Source organism: Metopolophium dirhodum, chromosome 9 (genome assembly GCF_019925205.1).
Source record: "Metopolophium dirhodum isolate CAU chromosome 9, ASM1992520v1, whole genome shotgun sequence".
Taxonomy (NCBI): Eukaryota; Metazoa; Arthropoda; class Insecta; order Hemiptera; family Aphididae; genus Metopolophium; species Metopolophium dirhodum.
Window position 1 is genome coordinate 12,898,703 of NC_083568.1, and position 26,186 is coordinate 12,924,888.

Here is a 26,186-nt window from a genome sequence, read left to right on the forward strand (position 1 = left end):
CAGTGTTGTCAGTACGTACAAAACATCGAGGGGTATTAAAGTTTTTGTAACACATAACTATACAGTAACTTAATACTATACCAATATGTATTTTATTATTATTGACCACCTTCGTAGTTATTATTTTACAACGACATTCGTTTGGATTACTCGTTTTATAATAAGTTACATTAATTATACATAGTCTCATTTGAAAATAGACAATACGAGCTTTTTTTCTCCTCGTTCCATAGACTGCAGATCTCGTTTACTTCCCCGTTGTCTGCCGTGACGTAGACGGTGATGGCTGATTATAGTGTGGCGACGGCGGCGGAAGTGGAGGTGGAAGCTAAGGTGGATCAATAAACCGGAAGCCGCTGTGTAAACTCCGCCGCCGCCGCCGCAGTGGCGACTGCCCCCTACGCCGCCACTCGGAAACAGTGACAATTATTGTTTGTCCCGATGGTCTCTTGGACGGGATTTTCGGGGGGCTGCGCGCGTGATTAAATAGGTGGGATTCGCTTATAGCCATATACCCTATTATTATAATAATATATATATATATAACAGCTTCAGGTTTAATGTAGTGCCACCGGGCTAAGTGCACAATAAACCTTAAATTGATAAACCCTTTTGGCTCCTGCGGGTACGCCGGAACGTCCGATCTAATACGCAAATGCCAATAAATAACTCTATCTGTATATAGGTAATTAATATACGTTTCAGGTATATATATTATCATAATGTTTAAAGTTTGGTGCGCGAGCAGACGCTGTACGCCGTAAGACTGCAGTTGCTTCCGCATACACTTTTGTGTGTGTGTCAAAGTTGTTGGAAGTTTCAATGTAATAATATAATATTAATAAATGCCCGTAGGTTTTAAATTGTTTTTTTTTTTTTTTTGTAAATCTGAACAATTTGTGCCTTGTTGTTTTAGGATTTTTATTTGAAAAGTCTACATTTTTTGAATTCCATAAAATCTACCTAAATATTTTCTTAAAGTTTTTTGATGTAGGTATGCGATTAAATATCGAATATTTAAAATTATGCTTATGATAAGAAGAGTGAAGTAGCGCAGGGGATATACCTCTCAAAACTATAATAATAGTACTGAACACAAAAGTCATATAATTATATAATCTTCAATTTTTTTTTTTTTAATCACTTAGGTAATACGCGCGTAGATGTTTTGTAAAAAAATATTCAAAAAAGTGAATTTCCTAAAACAACACTATAATTAATGTTATGATAACTAAAATTAAAAAGTTTCTTTTAAAATTATTAAAAAACACAAAAACGGAAAGAAGCCATCTCAACACTGGTTATAAATACAAGTAATATGTATAATAGAATATGATCTTTTGTTAAAAAAAAAATGCATTGTTTATTTTGATTACGATGGGAAAACAAACTTTCTTAATTCATCGGAACAATAGGTAACCATAATATTATGGGTATATTTTTTTTAGTTTTATACTTACAATTTGGTATAATAATAATATACCGCGTATTAAACTCGACGGGATAATATCGATCGGACAAATAAAAGATGACTGGTTGGTTTCGTTCGTTTTAACGTCCGTTTAAAAATCAAAATATCTTTTAGGTTATTACATACATATTGCAGCATTACGGCCGACGGGCGCGCAAACACAATAATATTATGTTTATTCAAACGATTCTCGGCTAAACAATTATTTTTACTGTGGTCGGGCTTAATGTAAACGTCTTTCCTCTATACATATAATAATATAATATATATATATATATATAGGTACCTCTTTTTGTTTATCTTGCGAATGTTGATCGACTTTGGGGTTACGGTAAAATAAACGAAGAATGTATAATAATATTATATTATACGTTACATTGCAGTGGAAACCACTGTCGGTCGTAGTACAAAGCGAAATTTGATTTTAGACGTTGCCGATTTAAGTTTGATATACCTACCGCGCGAGATTCCGTTTAAACCAATAAATTTGCTGCAGGTGGTATATAATATAAGATGTATATGACGTACGATGTATATTGCTTTCGCAGAGTGCGGCTAAGATCAAAGGTACCTATGTATAAACATTATTGATATTACGTTTATCAGAAAAAAAAGAAATATATTAAAAACAATTAGTAAGTACAACGATTAACCGATAAAACGTATTTTCAACTCTACTACAGAGTGGTTCTCGCGTACGTATATTATTATGAATAAATATTGTAAATAATAGTCTATTATATTATTAAGTAAATCGACGAATTACGATGAAAGTTATTTTTGCACGCTTCCCTCTGTAGCTACAATTCATGGTGATTCAGCAAGCGTGGTCATCGACATTTGTATACTAAATCAGAGGTTAATTCAAAATTTTCAAAAATCTATCTGTTAAATAATTTACAATACTTATTAGACGAGGTTATATGTTTCTTATAAAAAATAAGTTTGTATCACCACAGGACAGTGTATATTATTGATTTAACTTGAAAATATGGGGTCCTTAAATAAACATAACAATTCTAAACATCAGAATTTGAATAAAACCATTATCAAACGAAAAAAAAATGGAGTTGAGGATGCTTAATGAACCACCCTGTTCGATACGAGGTTGGTATTGTGCAGCTGCGGTCGTCCATAATTGTATATAATGTATTGTTATTGTCCGTTTGATCAAACATTAATTTAATATCGGTTTTCTCGTGTTGCCCGTAGAGATTTCACCGTTATGAAACCTAAATATATAGGTAATAATATGTAGGTACGCAGTATACAAATGAAACTATATATTATGTATACAGTATACACATGCGTTCGCTGTACAGAATATTCCAATATCAAATTATTATTGTACAGCACAATAATAATTAAACGTTTCGAACATTCATCATTAAAATAATAAACGACACGGTGCAGTGTTTGTTTGATATTAATAATTGTATAGCTGTACAGACGTGCCCCACTCGTTTTAGGCCTCGTGTAATATGAAGTTAAACGACAACAATAAACGCTCAAAAGTATTAATTATATTATCATATTTTACAAAAACACGATTGTTAAAGTACGTCAAAGTTTGCTGTTTATTATACCGCGTGTACCCGGTGACAGGTGATATCGTTTGTTATAACAATACACATTGATACGTCATCATTAATTTATTATTTACTTTATCGCGAAGAAAACGAAATAATATATATAGTCCCGAGTTTTAAACTTACATTTCGATACCTATATCGACTATAATATATCTATATATTATTATGTAAATAAGAAGAATCGTTTAGATGTTATGTTAGTAGGGTCAGCTTGCATTAAAGTGTATACAATAAAATATATTATACACCTATATAGTGTTTGTACTGTTGTTGTAGTTGTAGTCATGCGATTGAAAATAGAAACGCAATTTATTTTCATCAAAGTGTATGCTCCAGTCTCCTGCAGTTCCCCCCCCCCCCAATCCCATCATCGGCGCTAAGCTGTAGGTTTATTTATAGAGAGGCACGAAATCGATAAGTCGCGTATTGTAAAAAATGATGATAATTATTTAGTTATGCGGTAACAATAAATTATATTATATTGCGTATAATATCGTATTTTATTAAGCAACTAAGAGCCAATATTATTATATAAGTTTTACCTCAGTAGTCAGCAATGCTAGATTTTCAATTTGTATTAACATTTTACCTATGTATTGTAAAAATATTAATGCTCCAGCAATATATAACTATAATAATTGGGAGTCTATAATATAAAGTTATGTCATTTTCACTACAGTAGATAGCCAAAAAGTTAGTATCCGTATGTAATCGATTACCGAGTAAGGTGCCTATTCGGTTATTTCGTCGGAACCTATCCTCGTTGAACGAGACTCGATGACTTGAATGACAATAATAACTTTTTTTTAACCACTACAATATTAATTATTGTTATACACGAATTCATCATTTATCATCTTTTGTTTGCCATCTACCTGAGATGGAAACTTCTCATTGTCCGCTGATCGATAGTAACTATAAATATAATATAATTGTAGCATCACAGAATGAATTTGATTTGAGAATATTCTGTGTTAAAAACCTTTGCACTTCTCGATATCTTCTATATTCTACACTTTATCGAGACGTACTATAATCGGCAGTATCAAAAAATAATATGTTTAAAATCTGGTGCGAATATTATACAGTTCATGTTTCCGACTACCTGCAAATTAGCTCGCCTGCATTTCACAAATCGTATACATCTTGCTTATATTTTGGGTCAGTTTTTGAAAAAATTGACTGCACCCCTAAATTATTATACCTAACCTTGGTGCATGTATCGTTGAGGTGCCGCTGTATCGTATAATATCGTATATAATGTATCCGACTTTAGGCTGGCTGTAGAGTGCGGTGCCGTCACAACTTGCAACCAATCGCGCCGTAATGTTTTACACAACATTTTATCGCCACGTCGTCGGCACGCTATTCGTATAATATATCAAACGCGGATGGTTTCGATGGCGGCGGAGGCGGCGTACGAGACGCGTGTGCAGTTGTAGGTACACGCCATGACGAATGGTAAGCGAAAGAGAATCCGTCGTCGCGTGTTATACCCACACACACCGGGTGTATCGTGATAGCGAACGGTTCGTATCGGTTGCGATCGAACCGAATGAAAAATCGCGCACTCGTTACGGCACAACGAATACAGAGACGCCCGTCATTCAGTCACCGGTGCTTCGACAGTGGTTGCAGCCCGCAGCATCAGCGAAGTACGAAGTTTATTTAAAAGTGCGGTACGGGTTTATTTCGTATATATTATTATACATACTTGAAGACAGTATATTATGCTGAGCGTACAGTTCACGTCTTTGAAATATAGACCCGCGGCCGATAACGGTCGATCAATAATAAGTGACGTCGGGCTATTTTTTACATGATATATATTTTTATTATACTGCTGCACGCCAAATCAGAGTGATCCCCGTGGAAACTGTCAAAAGAGGCGGATGGAAATTTTCTGTGCATTTTTTACGCGTCCAACGACGATAGTTATTATACTTTTATCGCCCGACTTTACAGTGATGTGTAAAGATAATATTATGCTCATCAAACGTGTTTTGGAAGCACCATGTGCGAATCTTTTCAGTCATTGTTTTCTCGGGAGTTGTTCGTTTCTACAAAATCTAATCTTTATGCTAAACAAATATTATACTTAGAAAACTGTTCAAAATTACCAAGAGGCCACCACGAGGCACCTCTTCGTGAGTATTGACCTGCGCCGTCTGCAGTTCTCGTCGACCCACCAAAATTATTTCACTATTGTTTTTATTGGTTATTTTAAACTTTAAGTCTAGTAATAACTGCGGTTAGCGTGTTATTTAATCTGTTTTGAATATTTTTTTCTTTTTGGTACTTGGATGTTTGAACTGTCTATTTGCATACACCTAATAACCATTAGTTTATATACATTTAACATTTATATTTTTATGAATGTGATTAAAAAAATGAATACAATTTTTTATAAGGATGTGATTTGTAAAACTGTCAGTTCAAGTATGAATGGAATGAGATTTATATTTTCATATTTCTTGTTCCGCATCAACTATCACTGCATTTGCAGGTCTACACTGTGTGTGGAGCCGCTCTATATTTTCCTTCTTAACATTTTCAGAATACCATAAAACCAGAATAGTATGACTAATTAGTAGTTTTCAAACGATCATGTTGGAAGATAATTTCAGTAAAGTGGAAAAGATAGTCGGCTGGAATGAAAATTTAATTTTTAGAGTAAACGATGCACGTGACGCTTTCCTGGGAGAAAAATTATTTATTATTTATTTTTAAATAATATATCCATACGTGATATTATGTATACATACTACATAGACACGTCGACAGTGCTTTTCATTGCTCATTAGAGTATGTGAATGGCAGTAGATTACAAATATTTGTTCAATTTTAAATTCAAAAACCCTGCTGCCGCAGAGTATATTTTGTAAGACTATCGCGTGGTGCGATTGACGTTCGATTCGAAGTTACAACTTATGGGTGTTTAACAATGTGAAAAGGATCAGTCTCGATTATAAATGATAGGGATACGTTGTAGTTTTACGCTCGTTGAACCGGCATTGACAATGATATATTGTAGATTTCAAAACACCGATTACTCGTGTATGGAAGATCGTATAAAAAGATTATGTTTGAAATGCGTCGGGATTCGTGCGTAATTGAATAAATATGTTGATTCGAAATTCTTACGATCCGCGCATAGAAACGAAATTCTTGACGTGGGGTGACTATTACACAGCAGGCGTGTGGAATATTTTGGTCGATGAATTATTTATTTGGGAAGAGGAGATAAAAAAGGCATTAGCTCACTTATAGGTCTCTCGAAATGTAAATATAATTAATATCGTAAAAAAACAAAAGAAACACGGAAACGCGCGTATATAGTTGCGAGTTATACAGTTAACACCGAATATTATATTGTTTTCAAAATCGCTTATTTTGTTTTTAATTTTAGGGCGTGACAAGTGGCACGCGTATAATATACGCTTATTATAATAATATCACGATGTCAATCCTACGATTGCGTCCCGTACACGTGTGTCGTAGTACCTGTGATAATAATATATACGACTATGCGACGACATTATAATTTATTGCGTGAATACATTATCGTTATCATTTAGACCTGCCACGGTGAGCGAGGGCGTGAAATAAAATTAAGAGAATCGCGTCGACCATACTGCGTTGGGAAATCATAATATGCCGTTAAAGTGTTAAAATATTATACCATACGTCATCGTGTCGCAGAAGTATATGATACATTTCAGTGTATATGAATGTGTTATAGGTACCTACCTACTACATGATACACTCGATGTGTTTGAGTTGCGACACTTGACCCGCGAGAAACGCCGCCGCCGTGTACAGTGTCACACAGTGCGCTGCTGCTGGCTGTGATTAAAATTATCGACTTTTGTACCAGTGGCGATGGGGGTGGTGGTGGGGGGGGGGGGGGCAGCTACCTTTACACTTTACCTATATAAGTGTGTAGCATAGTAGGTACCTAGTAATAGCTCTGTGACGAAACGAATAATAATAATTTGTATGCGACCAATTATAATACGACTGTTTGCAATATTTTTACCATCACAGGTTCTCCGACGACGTATTATTATTAATTATTTGTACAATACATACGAACCGTCAAACGGCGGGGGCTACACCCGCTCTTTAACTATAGGGGACGTGCGAAACGATTTTTTTTTTGTGGGTGCAAACATAACTAGCTTACACTCTTGACATCATCACATACACGTCACACACGCTTTCAATATTTCAAAATGTAATAACAATTTGAAACCTGCAGCGTTGTTCCCGGGAACTATACTATATGGTGTCAAAAAGGCTCAACTGCGGGTATCCGTGTTAAAAAAAAAAAAAAAGTCTCCGACGGTATATTAATATACCAGCTAGTAGCTACTAGCTACCTATATTTGACAGATTTTTTAAATATGATAATTTTTGTCCGTACGTGTTTGTAGTTCGGCTACGCTACTATTTTAGAGCGCATATATGCACGGTCTAAAGTTTTGTGTATTTCCAAAATATATCTACTTATGTAGTTAGCTGTAAAGCAATAAACATTCGAAGCACGCCGATAAAGTTGTTGTCCTGAGAACATTCATGTTCTAACTTGAAACTAATAAGCATCGCTGCGGTAAAACATAAAAACAAAAATACTTACAAAAAATACTGTCTGAAAGTTTTTAGTACTTTTTAGAAACGCTTGAACAACACATTTTATAATAATATATTATAATATAATGTTTGTTTATTTATATTCTTCATAGTATAATATAAATATTGTATTTACTAAATGTATAAAATATAAATTTAAAAATAATTTATTTAGCCGCAGTTATCCGATGATTTCAAAATAACATCGTTTTTGTTTGTTTTTTTCAGATGACGCATATCTCAAGATGTCCATCGAGACTATCGAGGAACTGGATTGGTGTTTGGATCAATTGGAAACCATCCAGACACATAGATCAGTTTCAGACATGGCATCGTCAAAGGTATGTAAAATCATACTTCGCTGCATTAAAAATATAAAACCACGAGTTAAATGCGTATTAATAATAATCATAATATTATCATATTATAAAATGGACCAGAAAATTGTCCTATATGTTTGTTTTTATATAAATACAGTCACAGACGTTGGCGTTGTAATGTCACAATCTGATTGTGTCATGGATCTGGCAACCAACAAGTTATATTTTCCCAGTGACCATAATACATTATATACACAAACATAACATTATCTGTTTAGACGTTAGGAAATAAAATAAAATGTTTACCTATATAAAATAATTTGTTTAATTCAAATTGATTGTATCATAGTATTATAATATTTCAATTAGTATATACAATTTTATAAAATGCCAAGAAATCTAGGTACATTTAATGTTGAGGATAACATTTTTAGAATTGAGCGGAGCGATGTATGTGTTTTTTTTTACAATGATGTGTTCAATCTTTAACTTTCAAAGTGGCTTATATCGAAAATAAAATATTTAGTCATATTTTATGAATACAGATTTTTAATTTTCTTTTTCTTTTATATTATAATTGTATTTTCATCTATCAGCGTAGCTCCAACTTATCGAGTCATTCACTTGTTATTGTTTAATCTATTTTTAATAATATATCCCATATTTTGTTTTCAGTTGTCTGATTGGTTTTTCGATAATAGCCACAACAACTATTTAATGATATACCTCAGTAATCGTTTCTCTGTACCTTTATATTTGACACGGTTTTGGAATACTTTAGTTAACAAACACTCGTCAGTCATTGTCCATTGGTCGCACATATTTTTGTGCACATTCAATTTTATATACATTTACAAATGTTTGATCGTGGCGTTTCTGCAGGATATTAAGTATTTTGGACGATTTCATTGTGTGTCATATTGTCATATTTTTGACCAGTTCTCATATAATATATCTATTACGTACAATATATATATCATAAATATTTATGTTTTTTTAAGTAATGGTTTTTTCTTCGTGGAGCTTACAAGACCAGATTATACATTACCGTTAAGTTTTCTCAGGGGCTTAAATCAATTTTATGGAAACTGCAACGATTAGAATAATATAAACCATTTGATAAAAGCGTCGTTTGTGGTGTAAATTCCACCGATGTACGTAACGTATTCGATCATCGACAATATTTTGCAGAATATAAACTCGACGTAATGAATTTAGTTGCTTAATGATTATCTCGGCAAAGATAATAGCGCCACAATTTCAATCATGTATCATAATATATTATATAATAATATGGGAACGTATTATTTCCAGTATATGTAAACCTAATATTGTTTCCCTTAATCGTTTAATGGGGCGAAATATTCAATTGTACCACATAGGTAAATTCTATTACATTATCATAATATCATTGTGCGCGAACTGAATGAAGTGCCCCAGAGTGTTCGCAGACGTTGCATAATAATTAAATTATATAATAAGCGACTTGGATATTGAAATGAAAATATAACAAATAAAATATAAAATTGGTTTATGCAAATTGTTTTGGAGAAGTGTGCAGCGGCTTACGGTTTTCGACAGCCGTGGTTAGCAGCCACTAGCTACTGTTCGAAATTAATGCACAAACTCTCCGGAAAAAAAACACCAAGAAATAGAGCTCTGTTTTTTTTTCGTACTATTATTATTATTTCCAGTATACTAACCTCTCGCAGCATAAACACGGCCAATTTATATTCGAACACTCGACGGAGGCTTCCCGCTTCGAAAGCACGAGGATAGCTAGACATTTTTCAAGTGGAAAATATCCGAGAAATCGATTTTGGTTTTTCCCCTTACGCAAATTGAATTTCCCATGACTCCGCGGCAGAAGCGCACATAATATATATAGGCGTAAACATATCCAGTGATTTGAACACAAAGAAAAAAGAAAATATAGTAAAGAATTGGAAGGACACTGTAAAAAAAAAAGAACGATGTGCATTTTTTTTATATAAAATAAGTACAGCATATGTATATAGTATAATAATATAGTAAATGATCTATTGGAGCTTACTATAATGCACGCTGAGCATACAGGACGTGATGAAAAGAAATATTTTGGTGACCTTAATCTTTTGCCTGAACTTATAACCAATTCTTAAATTCAAATTCACCCGTAAATATTGTGTTGTATTATATTATATTAAAAATATCATTAGACAAAATATTACTTTATATTATTATGCTGTTTTTAGTTTATTCAAGCTACAACGGTATAACCTATTTAATAGTATTAATTAAATAAATATTAATAACTATTGAATATTATTATTAATTTTAGAATAAATCTATATCGGTACTTTATTTTTGATACCTACAAATTTAAAATGTTATATAAAATCATTGAATTTTAATTATAATATTAAGCAGTTATGTGATACGTTTTATTTGATTTAACATATTTTAAATATTCCATTATTTAAAGCGCATTACATTTTTAGTTATGTTTTAAAACGAAGTACTTGAAATTCATTGAAACTTATAACGTATTATTATACTTTTTATGCCGTTAATTTTCTACATAGTATATAATATTGTATGGCAATATATTATATTTTATGAACAATTGGCATTTTGAAGTTTCTCAAACACCAAGTTATTTATATTTTCGGATAGGTTTTGTTCAACTAACAATGTATAATATCTGTTTAATTCAATTTAATTTTGTATATTATGTTACAGTTCAAAAGAATGCTTAACAAAGAGCTTAGTCACTTCTCCGAGTCTAGTAAATCCGGAAATCAAATATCTGAATACATTTGTTCTACGTTTCTTGGTGAGTAATCGTATAAATAATAAAAGTATGCACATGTGTATATAATATCTTAAGCCAACCGCCCAGTTCTGTCTATCTCTCTCTCTCTCTCTCTCTCTCTCTCTTTTAAATATCAATAATTATTTTCCGACGAAAACTTCTGAGACTCGAGAACTGTACGTGCGCAAATACGTAAATAATAATTTTTAAAAAATGCCTTTTCCGCTTCCCTTTCAGACAAACAACAAGAGTTGGATATACCTTCACTGCATACCGACGATAACCAACAGGACGAGGCTAGACAGAACAAAGCGTCGTCGTCTTCCGGCGCTTCGACCAGTTCTCAGTCCGGCTCGCAGTCCAAGAAAAAAGTCACCAAAGTGACGCCAATGTCGCATATATCTGGCGTGAAGAGAGCCTTATCGCACACAAACAGTTTTGCCGGCGAACGATTGCCGAAATTCGGCGTGGACACGCCCAAAGAAGAAGAATTGGGACACGTGAGTCAAAAATACGATAAATTATATATTACTATGATAATATTGTTATTTTATAATAATTATAATATTGTGTTGTTGTACAAAATTCGACTGAATGTGTACGATTGCTTGTGTAGTGTAACTGGCACACAGACACCACAGGGCTCGTCACGGAGGTGGCAAAATTGTTCACTTAGAACTAAAAAATGTTATACAAAAATTGTCTTTAAATATTTCTCATAGTTTTATCCGGAAAATTGTGTTTCGATTTCACCAAATGTCAAAAATAATCTATCGTAATATAAATGTTTTACATACCGAAATATTATGTTAATTGAGCACGCCGTGGAAAAACGCACACTGGGAGGAAAACGTAATGAACTCTATGTACATTCCCACGATACTTTTTTAAAGTGGTTAAACAACGGTCTGTTATTGGGTACTGAATTGGCGTTGTACCCATTTAGTGTTGAAAATAAAATAAAATAATCTTATGATCGTTAAAATATAGTAAAATAATATAATACACACTATACTATTATTGTGATTATCCACCCCGATTCGATGTTCTATTATTGTCGAGCCATTGAGACAATATCATGGTTAACCCTCGTAAAACACGACCGGAAAGGTCGTTTTCGGCGAAGCAATTAGGAAACTCTCACAACTAATAATGTAGGTTGTACCTATATTACTAATAATATGGCCACGTACTGTGTACGCCTACAGCTATTATACCTATGTGTATATTCTCGTCGGATATCGTATACATTGTATAATTGATAATTATTACATCGACCCTCCTCGTGGTTTCTCTTTCAGACTTTGGCCGAAATAGACAAATGGGGTATCGATATATTCCGGATAGCCGATTTGACCAACAACCGACCGCTGACGGCCATAGCGTATACCGTGTTCCAGGTAACTACAACAATAACAATAACGACAGTAAAGGCGGCGGGGAGGAGACTACAGCTGGATGATATACACTTCCTGCTCAGCAGTTGTAGTCGCAGAGCTCGTTTGCCACGCTGTTAACCTGAAAATGGCTATCGCTAATGGTTGCTATTTATTTTTCTTGTTTTCAGAACCGAGAGCTATTGAAAACGTTCATGATTCCTGCTAAAACGTTCGTTGCGTTCATGATGACCCTAGAGGATCATTACGCCAAAGACAATCCTTTCCACAACAGCACCCATGCGGCGGACGTCGTTCAGTCCACCAACGTCCTGCTGAACTCGCCGGCTTTGGAGGTGAGCAGAATAAACGGGAGAAAAACTCTAAAATTACTTTACCCACTTAGATCATATTATATTATATCTTATTTGGAACCTGACACAGCGCATAACGGTGTTCTATACTGTGATGTTATAATAATATTATATTGTTTAAACCGTCCATCGTTTTTTCAGAGCGTTTTTACTCCGCTGGAAATCACCGCTGCCCTCTTCGCGGCCGCCATACACGACGTCGACCATCCCGGACTGACCAATCAGTTTCTCATCAACTCGAGTAAATAACACTTCAACAATATATTATATCTACTTCGTAATGACGTTTTGGGTTGCCGCATATTTTTATGACGTTTTTCGTCCTCATTTTTTTGCACAGGTTCTGAATTGGCTCTGATGTACAACGACGAGTCCGTGCTCGAAAACCATCATTTAGCTGTGGCTTTCAAACTTTTACAAAACGACGGGTGTGACATATTCCAGAACATCAACAAAAAACAAAGGCAAACTCTGAGAAAAATGGTCATCGACATGGTAAGACAATGTCTCGATGTTATTTTTTTTTTAGTGCACATATAATATTTCTATCATTATTAACGTCGTTTTCGTGCTCTATCCTACTCATATATAGGTACTTTCCACTGACATGTCCAAACATATGAGCCTGTTGGCAGACCTCAAAACCATGGTGGAAACAAAAAAAGTGGCCGGTTCCGGGGTATTGTTGCTGGACAACTACACCGACAGAATACAAGTAAATTAGACCACTACAGCGACGATCGTTACGAACACATAAAATATCAAAATATATTATATATTTACGTTTTCCGAACAGGTCTTGCAAAACTTGGTACATTGCGCGGACTTGAGTAACCCCACCAAACCGTTGGAACTATACAAACGATGGGTCGACCTGTTGATGGAGGAATTCTTCCAGCAGGGTGACAAAGAGCGAGAACAAAACCTGGACATCAGTCCGATGTGCGACAGGCACAGTGCTACGATCGAAAAATCACAGGTAATGCGATAACCAAACGTCGACGGAACTCTATTAACAATACCACCAACACTATTACAATATATTACTGTTGTATTCTCTGTGCACAGGTCGGATTCATCGATTACATCGTGCACCCTCTGTGGGAGACGTGGGCTGACTTGGTGCATCCCGACGCCCAGGAAATACTCGACACCCTCGAAGAAAACAGAGACTGGTACCAGAGTGAGTATATAATATAATGTTATGGTTTCGTTATAAAAGCGTATACGCAGGACTATGTCGTTTTCCTCTTTGACGATACGTATAATATATTTTCCTGCACCGTCGTCGTTGTCTCCGTTTTCGTCGCCGTGACGATAATGGGTAACGTACGTACACGTGTTATGTACAGAGTATACTAAGACCCGGTTTGGTTTTTGCGCGCAACAGGTATGATTCCACCCAGCCCACCCAACGACGAGTCCGAAGACCGCGACAGCGGTGACGATGACGACTCCAAGCCCTCGGCTAGCGACCAGGACCCGAACATCAGGTTTCACGTGACGCTCGAGGAAGGTGACGAAGACTCGGTGGCCGCGATGTGACGCAAACTAGTCGGCTGGTGTCGCAAGCTGGGCGAAAAAGTCAACTCCTGGTGGAGGACCAAACAATGAGCAAAACAACGAGCGACTCACCTCGTCCCCGTCTCTTGGAAACAAAAAAAATATATAAAACCAAACGCCCCTTGTCCCCCCCCCCCAAGAATTACATGGTGTGTCCGTGTATCTGTGTGTGTGAGTGTGTATACGTGTGCGTGTGCGTGTACGGAATCTATCCAAAACGCTTTTTTTTTGTCTATGTAAAAAATAAAACCAAGTTTAAAAAAAGATAATGATTAATGATAATAATAAACAAAAAACGAAAAAAAAATTAATTAACTGCAAATTCCTTTAATCTCATTTACATATAGTTATATATACATGAAAATATATAAAACACAGATAAAAAAAAAACACTTTATTATTATTAATATTTTGATGTAATTTTGTTGTTATACATTTAGGTACGTATTATTAATTATTAATTAATGTTAGTTTGTGTTGTTCGGAGAGAGAATTTGCTCGTTTGTTTTTTTTTTTTTTTTTTTTTATTATTATTGAATACCGTTTTCGTAGTTATTCTTCTTTTGATTTTTCAAATAATTATCTTTCTTGTTTAGTCATTATTTTAATATTTATTGATGTTATAGCTGTTTAATAAAAAGAAATGATGTTATAAATAAGAATATATACAATTAACTATTGTCATAATTAATAGTTATATTATTAATCGTATATCTTTCGGACATATAATTTTAAGTAATACAAACAAATGTTTATCCCTGAAAATGAACCTAACCTGACTAAAATATCAAGTGAAGAAGTAACGATTGATTTGCTGATCATATTGTAACCAACGGAATTTTGGCTTTGATCTTTTTTATATACATAAATATTTTTTTTTTATTTATAATTTAAGTTATTATAAAAAAAAAATATATAAAACTTTCGTTGACATTTTTATCATTTCCAAGCATATTTCAATCTTATTTAATTTCATAGTTTGGTATTTAAAAAAAATCTGAAATCAAAATATAATTCTATTGAAATTGTAATTTAAAAAACTTGGGATTTAATTCAGTTTTAAAATGTGTTTTGTATGAATCAATGGTAAAATAACTCAGATGATTAAAATGTTGCCAAGTCGAAATCGAAGAAATCTATAATATAACGTAATCTATATTATAACGTTTTAACTTTTTTACCATCGTTATAATTTTTACATAATATTTTAACAATTTTGTTATCTATTGTCTGTATTATACGACACACGCTAATAATAGACGTCTCTGAAGACTTTCGATTAAGGCTGTGATTTTCTGTCGTCTGCCACAAGAGTGCGTACACGTTACTTTTCTTCAGTTGGGTTCATACATTTTCCGTTCTATTCTTACAGATTCAAAGTATAATATATTATATTTGCAGATTCCATTTGTCAATTCACTTGCATTTCTCTTCCGATAGTATTTTATTTATTATTTACTATTTAGGTATACTTGCAAATATAATGTTACCTTTCTTTGTATTTTCAAACGTGTATAATATTATATAATATTATTTATATATATATATGTATACACTTTTTGAATATAATAATTATTAGTATGTATTCATTTTATAATTTAAACGACTAGTCAATTTTTCGCCAAATATTTGTACAAATTGTATTACCCTCCCCACCCCTCCATCACCCTTTTTAAGTTTATTTAATATTCTTTTTTCTAAAAACCACGTTTGTCTATTGACTGTCTATTTTATATAAGCTTGGTAATTCAGGGTCCCCGATTTTTGTCCAAATTCCTATTTACTTTTTTTTATAAAAAAAAATATATATATAATATATAATTAATAATAAATACTAAACGTGTAAATAATATACGTCTCTTCCTATATTACGTGTAAAAATATTATAATAGATACATATACATATATTACCATAATAATATATGTATAATATATATATATATATATACCATTTAAATTACGGAGAATATCTTTCGCGAGCCTTAGTTATTGTCAATATTATTACAATATCATCTTTTGCATCTGTTGATAACACACGTCCTGATTACATAATATTATATAACAATACACTACGGCCGTTTAGTGTGTACCACTTTGTTTGTTTCAAAAGGATCTAACGAGCGGTGCTTAATTATAATAATTTGAATTTAAGAACAATTTTATTTATCAGTGTTGTATTCAAAGTTAAATGCACATCGAGTATATATATATATTTATATATTATATGGACATACATCATATACGTATGTGTATGTGTTTATAAAAATATATATATTTACATAAATATTATTATTATTATTATTATTATTATTATTATTATTATTATTATTATGTCTATAGGTCTGTAATTTTGTACCAAATAGATCGAATAAAATATGAAAAACTCGGTACATTATATTGGTGTTGATAATTTATATTGGTTTTTGTGTTATATATCATTATTATTCATAATATTAAAACTGCAATCGATGGCCACGGTCGTCTGCATTTCAATCCGAAGGAAACGTGCCGATTTCGGACCAAATACGTTTCAAAGTTCTTCCGTTGTTGCCGATCAGCGCCATGTCGTGTTCATAGTAAAAAATCATAATTCTACGCACAAGAAAACAGAAAAATAATATAACATTAGTGTTATCAAATCGTTTAGCCGACGGAACCCATATAATATGGCAAGTATTATAATAATAATATCAACAAAAAGCATCTACAACAGTCTATGTGATTTACAAAATATTTTAATAATATACACAATAGCAAAATGTAGGCTATATAAAGGCTGTTTTTTTATGGTTTCGGGATTATTATAATTATATAACAAGTATTCTGCTGCAGCTGTAAGTATGGAAAATCAACATCACTATAAATAACTTCGATATTTTCTGTAACCCTAATCCTATTTTAGTGAATGTTATATTTTATTAACGAACAACTGTACCAAAACTTTATACCAAATACTTATATGCGCTGGTATAGACAACTTTTCCAGTTCGGGCCGAAAGGCTGAATTTTGACACAGGTGCGTCAACTTTTAAGGCGGCAATGGCGGCGAAGTCCGACCTCTTTCGGCCACATTTTATGTACACCGTAACTTTGTTATAAGTAAATAATATATTATATTAGAGTATATTATGGGGTGGGGGGTGGTAAATATGAAATTCGTTGTTTAAAATGTAAGCTCTATGTATACATATTAAATAGGTTCCTAGAATATTATCTCGCTTACAATGATGACTAAAATGCGCGTTCAATGATATTTTATAGTATCATTATGTGCTCGAATGTCGTATGAGTATATTATGGGGTAAATTATGGTGGTGGTAAATATGAAAGGCGTTATTTAAAATGTAAGCTCAGTTGACCACTGCGTAGGTACACGTCATGATATTTAGGTACCTAGAATATTATAATCTCGCTTAGAATGTTTACTAAAATGAGTGTTCGATGATATTTTATGATATCATTATGTGCTCGAATGTCGTTTGGTGAATTACACTTTCAAATAGACAAATAGATAGCTTCATAACAATATAGACATATAAATTCGCACGTCTCGCCACTGACAACCGTATTAACGAACGTCAGTCGGGGTACGAGAACGCCAAATGCAAACGATTAATACAATAATATTGCTAAATCGTCCTATATATTGGCGGCGAGGAAGTGTGAACTATACTCTCATAATAAATAATATACAGTAAGTATCATAATACTGTTGTTTACAGAAATACAGACGGTCGGGCGTTTTGACAAGTGCCCAAATGAATAATAGGTAGGTACCGACGCATCATTATTATATTACATTAAATAATAATTATTACAAGAGCAAACAGTGATGAATCGAAAGAAGAAAAAAAACCGTATAGAGATATATTAATAATATGTACCTATACCTGTATCGTTTACGTAATTATATTATATTATTCACTACAAAGTGGTGGTGTATAACGATAATATTGTGTTACATTACACTCGTAAATGTCATCATAATTGAAGGTACATACGCTGTTTACGACCATATGTACTTGTTAAATATTTATTTAATAGGTACCTACTCCATGACTTGATCATTTATAACTATATTTCTGTATCTTACCAATTTGTATTGTAACACTATAAGAAGTACATTGTACGTAACTTTTACTTTGTAAACCAACGTGGTCTGTGTTCAATCTTGTATATACTGGGTTTAAAATTTTTTATAAATTAATAAATAAATTTCGAAGACATATTATGATATTTTGAAACCCACTTATTTTATGATACGCAATATTATATTATACCGTGCGTGGATCGTATATGAATTATATGGTATTTACGGGCGTCATCCTTTAATATTATGGTGGTGGCAATAACCCTCCACGAATATATTTTATAGTCGGGTCAGAGGTCCCATCATTCCACGCGAGTGCTCGCCACCAAGTTTGTATAACACAATAAAGTCATAATATTATGATAGGTAGAATTAGGTAGAAATAGGTGAATTGTCGCAGATAAAACGCATTTTTATATGTGTGTCAGTTAAGTATATTATAATGATTTCATAACATATAGGTATGGTACGTCCCAAAAGTCCCATATTTCCCTGATTAGCTCCTTGGCTAGGAATCTATAACCTAAGAAACGTATGCCCAGATGCCCTTAAACTGTTATTGATTTCTGTCAAACGTTTGATATACGGTCACACAATGATGCTTATGACAATGCGGGACTTTAGGGACAAACTGTATATATATATATATACTATTACAGCACGTTTTTATGTTTTTATTAATAAAATAATAAAACCATTAGTTGAATTAAATTTTTATAATAATATAGGTCAACATACAAATTTAGAAAAAGTCAAGTACCTATATAAATAAACTATAGTGTTTGTGACCACCCGAGTTTAAGTGACAAATCCTCGCTACATATATACACGTGTTCCGAACCAACCTACCTCCTCCCCTACAAATGTTAATGACCATAGTTAACGGGCTTAAGTTCAATAAAAAAAAAAATTATAGCAAGTAATAAAAAATCTATATGTATAAAACCCATGTAAGTCTTTGTAGGCTAATGACCTTATTTGTCGAAGCTTCTATTTCTAATAAAAACGAAAACTTAACAGGTAAACATAGTGTTAATCCGCAAGAGATTACCACCCCCCCCCCCCTGATTCGATAGCCTTTGTATTTAAAAACAAACAATACGCGTCGGTCCATCAGTTTCTTGACATTGCACGAGTGTTTGATAAAGTATTATGAAATAATACTCAAACAACCGACCCATTCTGCAATAAATTCTAAAACTTAGCTCTCAGCGTGCACCATTACTGTTTTTTTTGTATAATATGGTGTGCACTAACATGTCACATCATAATATTATTATAACGACTTGAAAATTAAAAATGTGTCGAAGAGTTATTAGTGAAAATCATCTATATTAATTTCCGAACAAACCTTAACTGAAATACAATTAAAATAAACCATTAAAAACATGGTTTCTACAAATACCAGAAAATCTTCCCAGAAAGCTTAAAAGTAACTGTAGGAACTGTAAATCTACGTGAATGAACGTTCGGAAGTATCACAAATGGATGGGTTAATCAATAATTTTGCCCAATTTATGTGCTAAAACCTATAATTATTTAATGTGCTAAATAAATATATAAATCGTCTTATATTTTAATAATAAAAAATATTGTCCGTCGAAACGCGTGTCGATCACTCGAAAACGTTTTTGTAGAAAATATTACAATGCGATAACAATGGACCGTAGGTCGCGATCGTTATTATTCCTGCAGCGATTGTCGTTTAACCGTAGTATATGTTTCTTTAGTCGTCACATAATTAATATCACATGGTCTCTTGTATACCTACCTACTATATAATATACCTTCTGATTAATTTTCCAAACATAACGGGTGATAAGGGATATCGCTTATTCGACTCGGCAGATTTCCAATCACATGTTATTATATGCAATATTATACCTACCCGTTATCGTATTATCTTAATTTCATATATATTATGGAGGTAAAGTCGTAAAGCCTTACCTGGACTTAGGAACTCCAAGCGCGTTTTGCAGGTATTCGCTGATGGCCGCCACGTACCGTTCGATAGCCTCTTCGTCCGTCGTCGAATTTGGCCGCAGCGATCCTCTGGTCAGGTTCATGACGACACAATGGTCGGTCGAACCGGAAAAGTCGAACTCCTGTCCTGATCGCAGTTGTCCCATGATCACCTGCGGTCCGAGACGATATTAAAAAACCACCGAACAAACCTAATTTTAGTATATTATACTATTGTGTAATATGCGATATAGACGTTTTGTTTTTTAAAACAACAAAACTTTACCGCGATGAGATTATAATATAAAGAACGTTTTTCTATTTTTTAAATATTAATTATGTTTGATGTTTACCGGAGTGGAGCATCCCATCGGCCAATCAACGTCGTGTGTCCTATCAAATGTCATTATTGCAAAATAATATGATTGTTATATTACCTAATATTTGAATTGAACTACGAAAAAAAAATACCGACTTGTCTTATACATTTTATACTTGGTTTAAACTGCAATTAATTTTTCAAACATTTTTTTTTTATGTAAAATCATAATACAATATTATAAACTTCGCCTATTTCCTGCTTATCACGTTTTAAAGTTTTTAACACGTAGATATAGGTATCAATAGTTTTCATAATCACTTATTAAGCTATTATACAGTCTACCTATATTATACAAAATGTATAATAAATAATATATAGGTACACGTTAAATAACACAATAATAATATTATATTATTATAATGTATCATATTATACAACATAAACGGGACGAGATTTCTCAAACGTTTCCTAATCGCGTTACGTACATAATAAAAATAGTAATAATAATATATTGTTAGGTACCCATACACTATTGTTACACCTATCGATCGGCCACGGCGCTTCGAATACAGATCGGTAGATTACGTAAAACCGAAAAAAAATATTAATAATCAACCGACTTTGTTGACAATATAATATTATAGCAATAATTATTGTTGTATGGTGACAACTATTATATCAGGTGAAAGTTTACGACGGTGGAAGGGATGGGAGTTGGGATGGAATAATAATAATATTGTGCGAACGACAACGTCTATAAAAGTGTATAAATCGCGTACATAATATATTAACTAGCGTTTTATTATAACTGAACGCGATTTTTTGTTTGTCCCGTCACACATAACCACAATATTAATATAGTCTAAGTTGTGTTAGAAAAAATTTAAGGACATCTTATTTAAAAATTTGGTCCCATAGAATTGATCAAAGCAAATTTGATCGCTTAAACCTGGCCGTGTTACAACGTTGTAATGGTTTCATTAACCATACACATGGTATCAATGGACAATAACACTTTATACTGCACGGTTTAAATAAAAATAATCAAATACTATACAAAAATAATAGTATCATACCATAACTTCTGTTATGTTTCTTATTGATAAAACAATCTATCATGTACATAGATGGTAAAAATACTCTTTATGTTATCCACGAAATAATCAAAAAAAGTATAGTTCAACTTTTTTTAATCCGAGTTAATGTGATACTATGTCCCACATTAACTTTAAATTTGGCGAGTTAAATGTATTGTTTTTAACTATCTATATTTTAACAATATAACTATATCAACTAATAACGATATTGTGTTTACTGGACTTAACTATTAGCTCGAGTTAATCGTTATTGATGACTTGCTTGCGCCGTTTCGCCCACCTTCGAACTAATGCTCTATGTGCGTTGTCGTAAATATTTACCTTTTTGGGCCGGTCGAAAAGTGCGCACAAGAAGTCGGAAGTATCGGACAGAAAGCCGTCGGGAACCTGGCTGGCGGCCAAATTCGTGTCAATGGTGTAGCTCATTGTGTGTTATTGTATATTATGCTTTATTCGCCCAAAACACCGTAGAGTGACGCGTAAAATAGTATAAAAGGCGTATTATATAATAATAATAATTTAAAAACTAAAAATAATATTAATACGCTATATGATATGGTGCACGTGTATGATTTATAGCTTTGTGGTACGATTATAATGTCGCTCGTATCACTTACTGAAATTTGCAAAACACTGTCGACGGTAAAATATTATATAATATTAAAATGAATGTTATAATTATTGTATAATCGGGGAGTGTGGACCAACGACACTCGATCTTGACATGACCCCGAAAATGCCGTCCACGTGGAGTTTTTTTTACGCTTTGAGTATTACGATTATGTAATTAATGTAGTTTTTACCGTCGGTCTTTTGTGACACGTCAACATGAAATCGTTCACATATTTTAATATTATAATATCAATCATAAGTGTATAGTATGACAAATGAGTATGTGTTAGAGGAGGGGGAGGGGAGGGGTTAAGCCGATAATAACCTGATGGAAAACGATTTACCCTTTTCACTCGTAAATAACACTTACACTTTTTTTGAAACATTATAATATTATATTATTATAAAACTGACATTTACCAAAAAAATACCTTTTAATACTTATAATAGTCATACCAAGTTATAGTTTTAATTTTAACTCGGATGGAAACAGCTAGACACTTGCATAATATTTCTGCTGTGCGTCAAAATGTCTGCTCGGAAATAAATAATCTTACGTGAATACACGAGTGTAACATATTATATACTTTACTAGTTTACTACATTGTACTTGACATTTGTATACTGGTAATATTATACCCACACAAGACGATAAGATAAATTATTAATTTTGTAATAATATTGTATCATCAATATGACGTAGACGTATAATTGTTTTGATGTATTTATAATTAATATAACACGTTTTATAAAACAAGACGTTTCCAAATTCGTTTTAGTGTTATAGAAATTACGTCACTTACTGCGTTGGACATGTAATGAATATTATTGTTCACTCAAAACAGGTATTTCGATTTTTGTCAAATAAGATATTATATTTAAATATTCAGGTGGTTGACGATGGATGTCACGTATTGCTGTTTGTATTACATCACTGTTTTCAAATGGACGACGAACTTTAATGAGTTAAGTTTTCAGGCAATTTTTCTTTGAAGTAATTTTTTTTATTAGCACATGATGCTTGTGAGTGAGTGCTTGAGGTTAAGTATGTCATAGGCGTTTCAAAAGACATCAGTGACTTTGAACATAATAGGTACACTATTGCAGAATATTATTTAGGTACGGAACGCGCTGGTATGTCGTACTTTATGTGTACCTCCACAATATCCAAGTATCCTGCAAAACTCGACAAATACGAATGGTCTACCCATCTATAATAATATAGTATTTTATTTATAAAATGATTACTTACCGCAATCGTGTGCGCGGTATAAACGTATATAACCTCAGACAGTATACCACTAGCATCTAGCCAGCCTGTGTGGTATAATAATGCTTGATCGAACGCGCTTTCCTAGGCGTTTTATTATAGGCAATAAAACTGACGACGTTTGTGTTGCCTAATCCAACACGACTACGAGGCGTAGACATAATATCACGAGTTGTTATACAGGAAATAAAACTCGTCATACTTACCTATGTATTTTGTCATTTATTTATTCATTTCTACTCGTTGTATTTGACTGTTTATAATAATTATTTGGATTAATAACAACATTGTTATTATTTTTTGGCATTTGAAATTTTCATTTATATTCATATTTATATATTAATATATAGCTAACATTAGCGGCGTTTGATAACAGTGGAGCTTCTTTCCATAGGGGGGGGGGGGGGGGGGTATGTTCGAAAATACCACTTTTTTATACTCCCAAACCATCATTGTCAGGGACAGGCTCTCACAAGCTCTGTAAATAGTACCTCCATAGAGTGTTTCCTTCGTCAACCCGTCCGCTCTCAGAGGGCTGTTGCGCCTCGACGATTCAGCTACGTTTTGTTGTTCGTCGTTTCGGTCACCCATACGTGCATGTAACCCCAAGTGCTTTATCGTATGCCGGATATGTAACCGTTTCGGGTTCAGCTAATGAGGTACTTTTACCACACGACGCATCTCGTCAGTTAAGTCGTCGTCAGTACGTTTTGCCACCGGTTGTCGACATCACCATCAATAACGGTATCGCGTGATACCTATATGTATGTTATTTCAAAATCATAATTTGCTGAAAATAATATTATAATAATTTTTTGAAGCGAAAAATTCTCCTAGGAGGCTATAATATAATTACTATATAATAATAATGTGCAATATTTTTTAAATTTTTAAATCATTATATTATTTAAGCTTCAAATTCACGGTTTTATAAACCTACAACGGTGGTTCGTCTGGACTTTCATTGTCCGCATGATATGAGAACGCTTGACGTGGGTTGTAATTTTTTCGCGGTAACCTAACCATACTGAGAAATAATGGCGAAATGGCGACGTCTGCTGAGACGCGTCCGCCGTTCGTTTAAAGTCTCGTCTATGTGTCGAGTCCATTCCGCGGGCATTCGTATATTGCGTTCCGTCTACGTCATGATATAATGACGTGAATTTATATTTATCAATTTGATCGTCGACTTCCATACACACCAGTTCTATATACCACCTTTCTAGCCCCCTTTTGAAACTCGCTCGGAAATCATTTTACAACAAAATTCAAAAACAAGTAAAATATTAATGTTAATGGCCAGCAACAGATTTCGCCGGTACTTATATATATATATTATGAAAAAATTTTTTTTTTTTAATTTTTTTTTTTTACAATATCTATAGAACATATCAATTATATGAATTGTCAAGCACATTTTGGAAGGTCGTGTGACGCTCCTTCCTCTTTAAAATCCAAATAACATAATATGCTCTTAAAACTCAATTTTTCATCATTCAAACTAACACTTTCAAATTTTTTTTCATAAATGTAACACGTCATTCACGTAAACATATTCTAGCTTGTTTTGAAATTCGCTCTAAAACCCTTCTACCACAAAATTCAAAAACAAGTAAAATATTAATGGAAATGGCCAACAACAGGGATGGTTGGCAGTTAAGTATGAACAAATTAACATTTTAAGATTTTTTTTGTCGATCCTTGGGTCCCGCACTGTAGGTACACCGAACTAGTGACAAACCGGAAAGGTATTTAAACGAAATAACACATAAGATGCACACTCTATACTTTAAATTTCAAACAGTAATATGGTGATTGGTGACGCATCATTTAATACTATTACAGTAGATAAATTAATACAATGTGTTCCGGGTTGAAGTGACCAGCTGAAGACATATGAAAGTATATCAAAAATGATGAAGAATTATCCTTTTAAGATTGGACCTAACTTTTTATTTTTTAAGCCATGGGCAATTAACTTTTTTTTTATCAAAACCACATACGTATCACGCATTTTATTATGTATTTTCAAAACTTTTCAATATTTTGATGTAATTTTTTTTTATTTAAATTATCCTATCAACCAACATATGCAATTCAACTAGAAAATATGTGCTGATTATTTTTATTAAATTAAAAAATTGGCATTTTTTAAAGGAAATTGTGTAGTTTTCCAAATAATTTATTACTTAGTAGGGGTTTTTTGTATTATTCTACTGAATAATACCTAGAATACCTTGAAAGTTTGGTTTCCATAATATCTTCCTGTTATTCGTCACAATCTTAGTTTTTTTAGAATTGAGTATCGTACGTTATAATTATTGGTCGTCAATTGTTTAATTTTATACTAATCGGTAAACTTAAGTTGTCATAATACAAAAAACTAAAAACTCATAATAATCATAATAATTTATTTAATAATAAACTATTTGGAATAATGCACAATTTCGTTTTAAATTTCTGATTTAATTGCGTATGTTGGTTGATAGAACAATTAAATAGCTTAAAAAATAAAAAGGTGGGTAAGTGGATGTCGCTCTGCTGTACAGTAGATTACAAGTGGGTCACTGTAATGAATGGTGTTAAATTTGAATTCAATGATATAATATCATTGTATAAGAAAAACGATTCTGGGCGAAAACAGTCAGTCAGCCTATGATATCACAAAGTATATTTGATGATATTATTTTGAATAAAGTAATTTATAAATA

The 26,186-nt window shown here is 32.9% G+C and overlaps 2 protein-coding genes across 9 annotated transcripts in view; one reads left to right on the top strand and one right to left on the bottom strand.

Moving 5' to 3' along the window:
- Nucleotides 1-15,064, top strand: part of LOC132952816 (cAMP-specific 3',5'-cyclic phosphodiesterase) — a 680,524-nt gene extending 665,460 nt beyond the window's left edge. For all 8 annotated transcript variants that reach the window (XM_061025261.1, XM_061025265.1, XM_061025262.1 and 5 more), the window contains 11 exons: nucleotides 7,924-8,036; nucleotides 10,737-10,830; nucleotides 11,047-11,309; nucleotides 12,111-12,209; nucleotides 12,377-12,541; nucleotides 12,701-12,800; nucleotides 12,900-13,054; nucleotides 13,152-13,274; nucleotides 13,356-13,538; nucleotides 13,628-13,742; nucleotides 13,950-15,064. In XM_061025261.1, the coding sequence (XP_060881244.1) occupies nucleotides 7,924-8,036; nucleotides 10,737-10,830; nucleotides 11,047-11,309; nucleotides 12,111-12,209; nucleotides 12,377-12,541; nucleotides 12,701-12,800; nucleotides 12,900-13,054; nucleotides 13,152-13,274; nucleotides 13,356-13,538; nucleotides 13,628-13,742; nucleotides 13,950-14,104 (1,565 nt within the window). In that variant the 3' untranslated portion in view covers nucleotides 14,105-15,064. The remainder of the gene's footprint in view (nucleotides 1-7,923; nucleotides 8,037-10,736; nucleotides 10,831-11,046; nucleotides 11,310-12,110; nucleotides 12,210-12,376; nucleotides 12,542-12,700; nucleotides 12,801-12,899; nucleotides 13,055-13,151; nucleotides 13,275-13,355; nucleotides 13,539-13,627; nucleotides 13,743-13,949) is intronic.
- Nucleotides 14,624-22,276, bottom strand: LOC132952817 (macrophage migration inhibitory factor-like). Its single transcript, XM_061025266.1, has 3 exons — nucleotides 21,915-22,276; nucleotides 20,160-20,347; nucleotides 14,624-16,714 (listed from the first exon to the last, which is right to left on the bottom strand). The coding sequence occupies exons 1-3, from the start codon at nucleotides 22,017-22,019 to the stop codon at nucleotides 16,612-16,614; spliced, it is 396 nt and encodes a 131-aa protein (XP_060881249.1). The 5' UTR covers nucleotides 22,020-22,276; the 3' UTR covers nucleotides 14,624-16,611.
- Nucleotides 22,277-26,186: the final 3,910 nt, after the last annotated feature.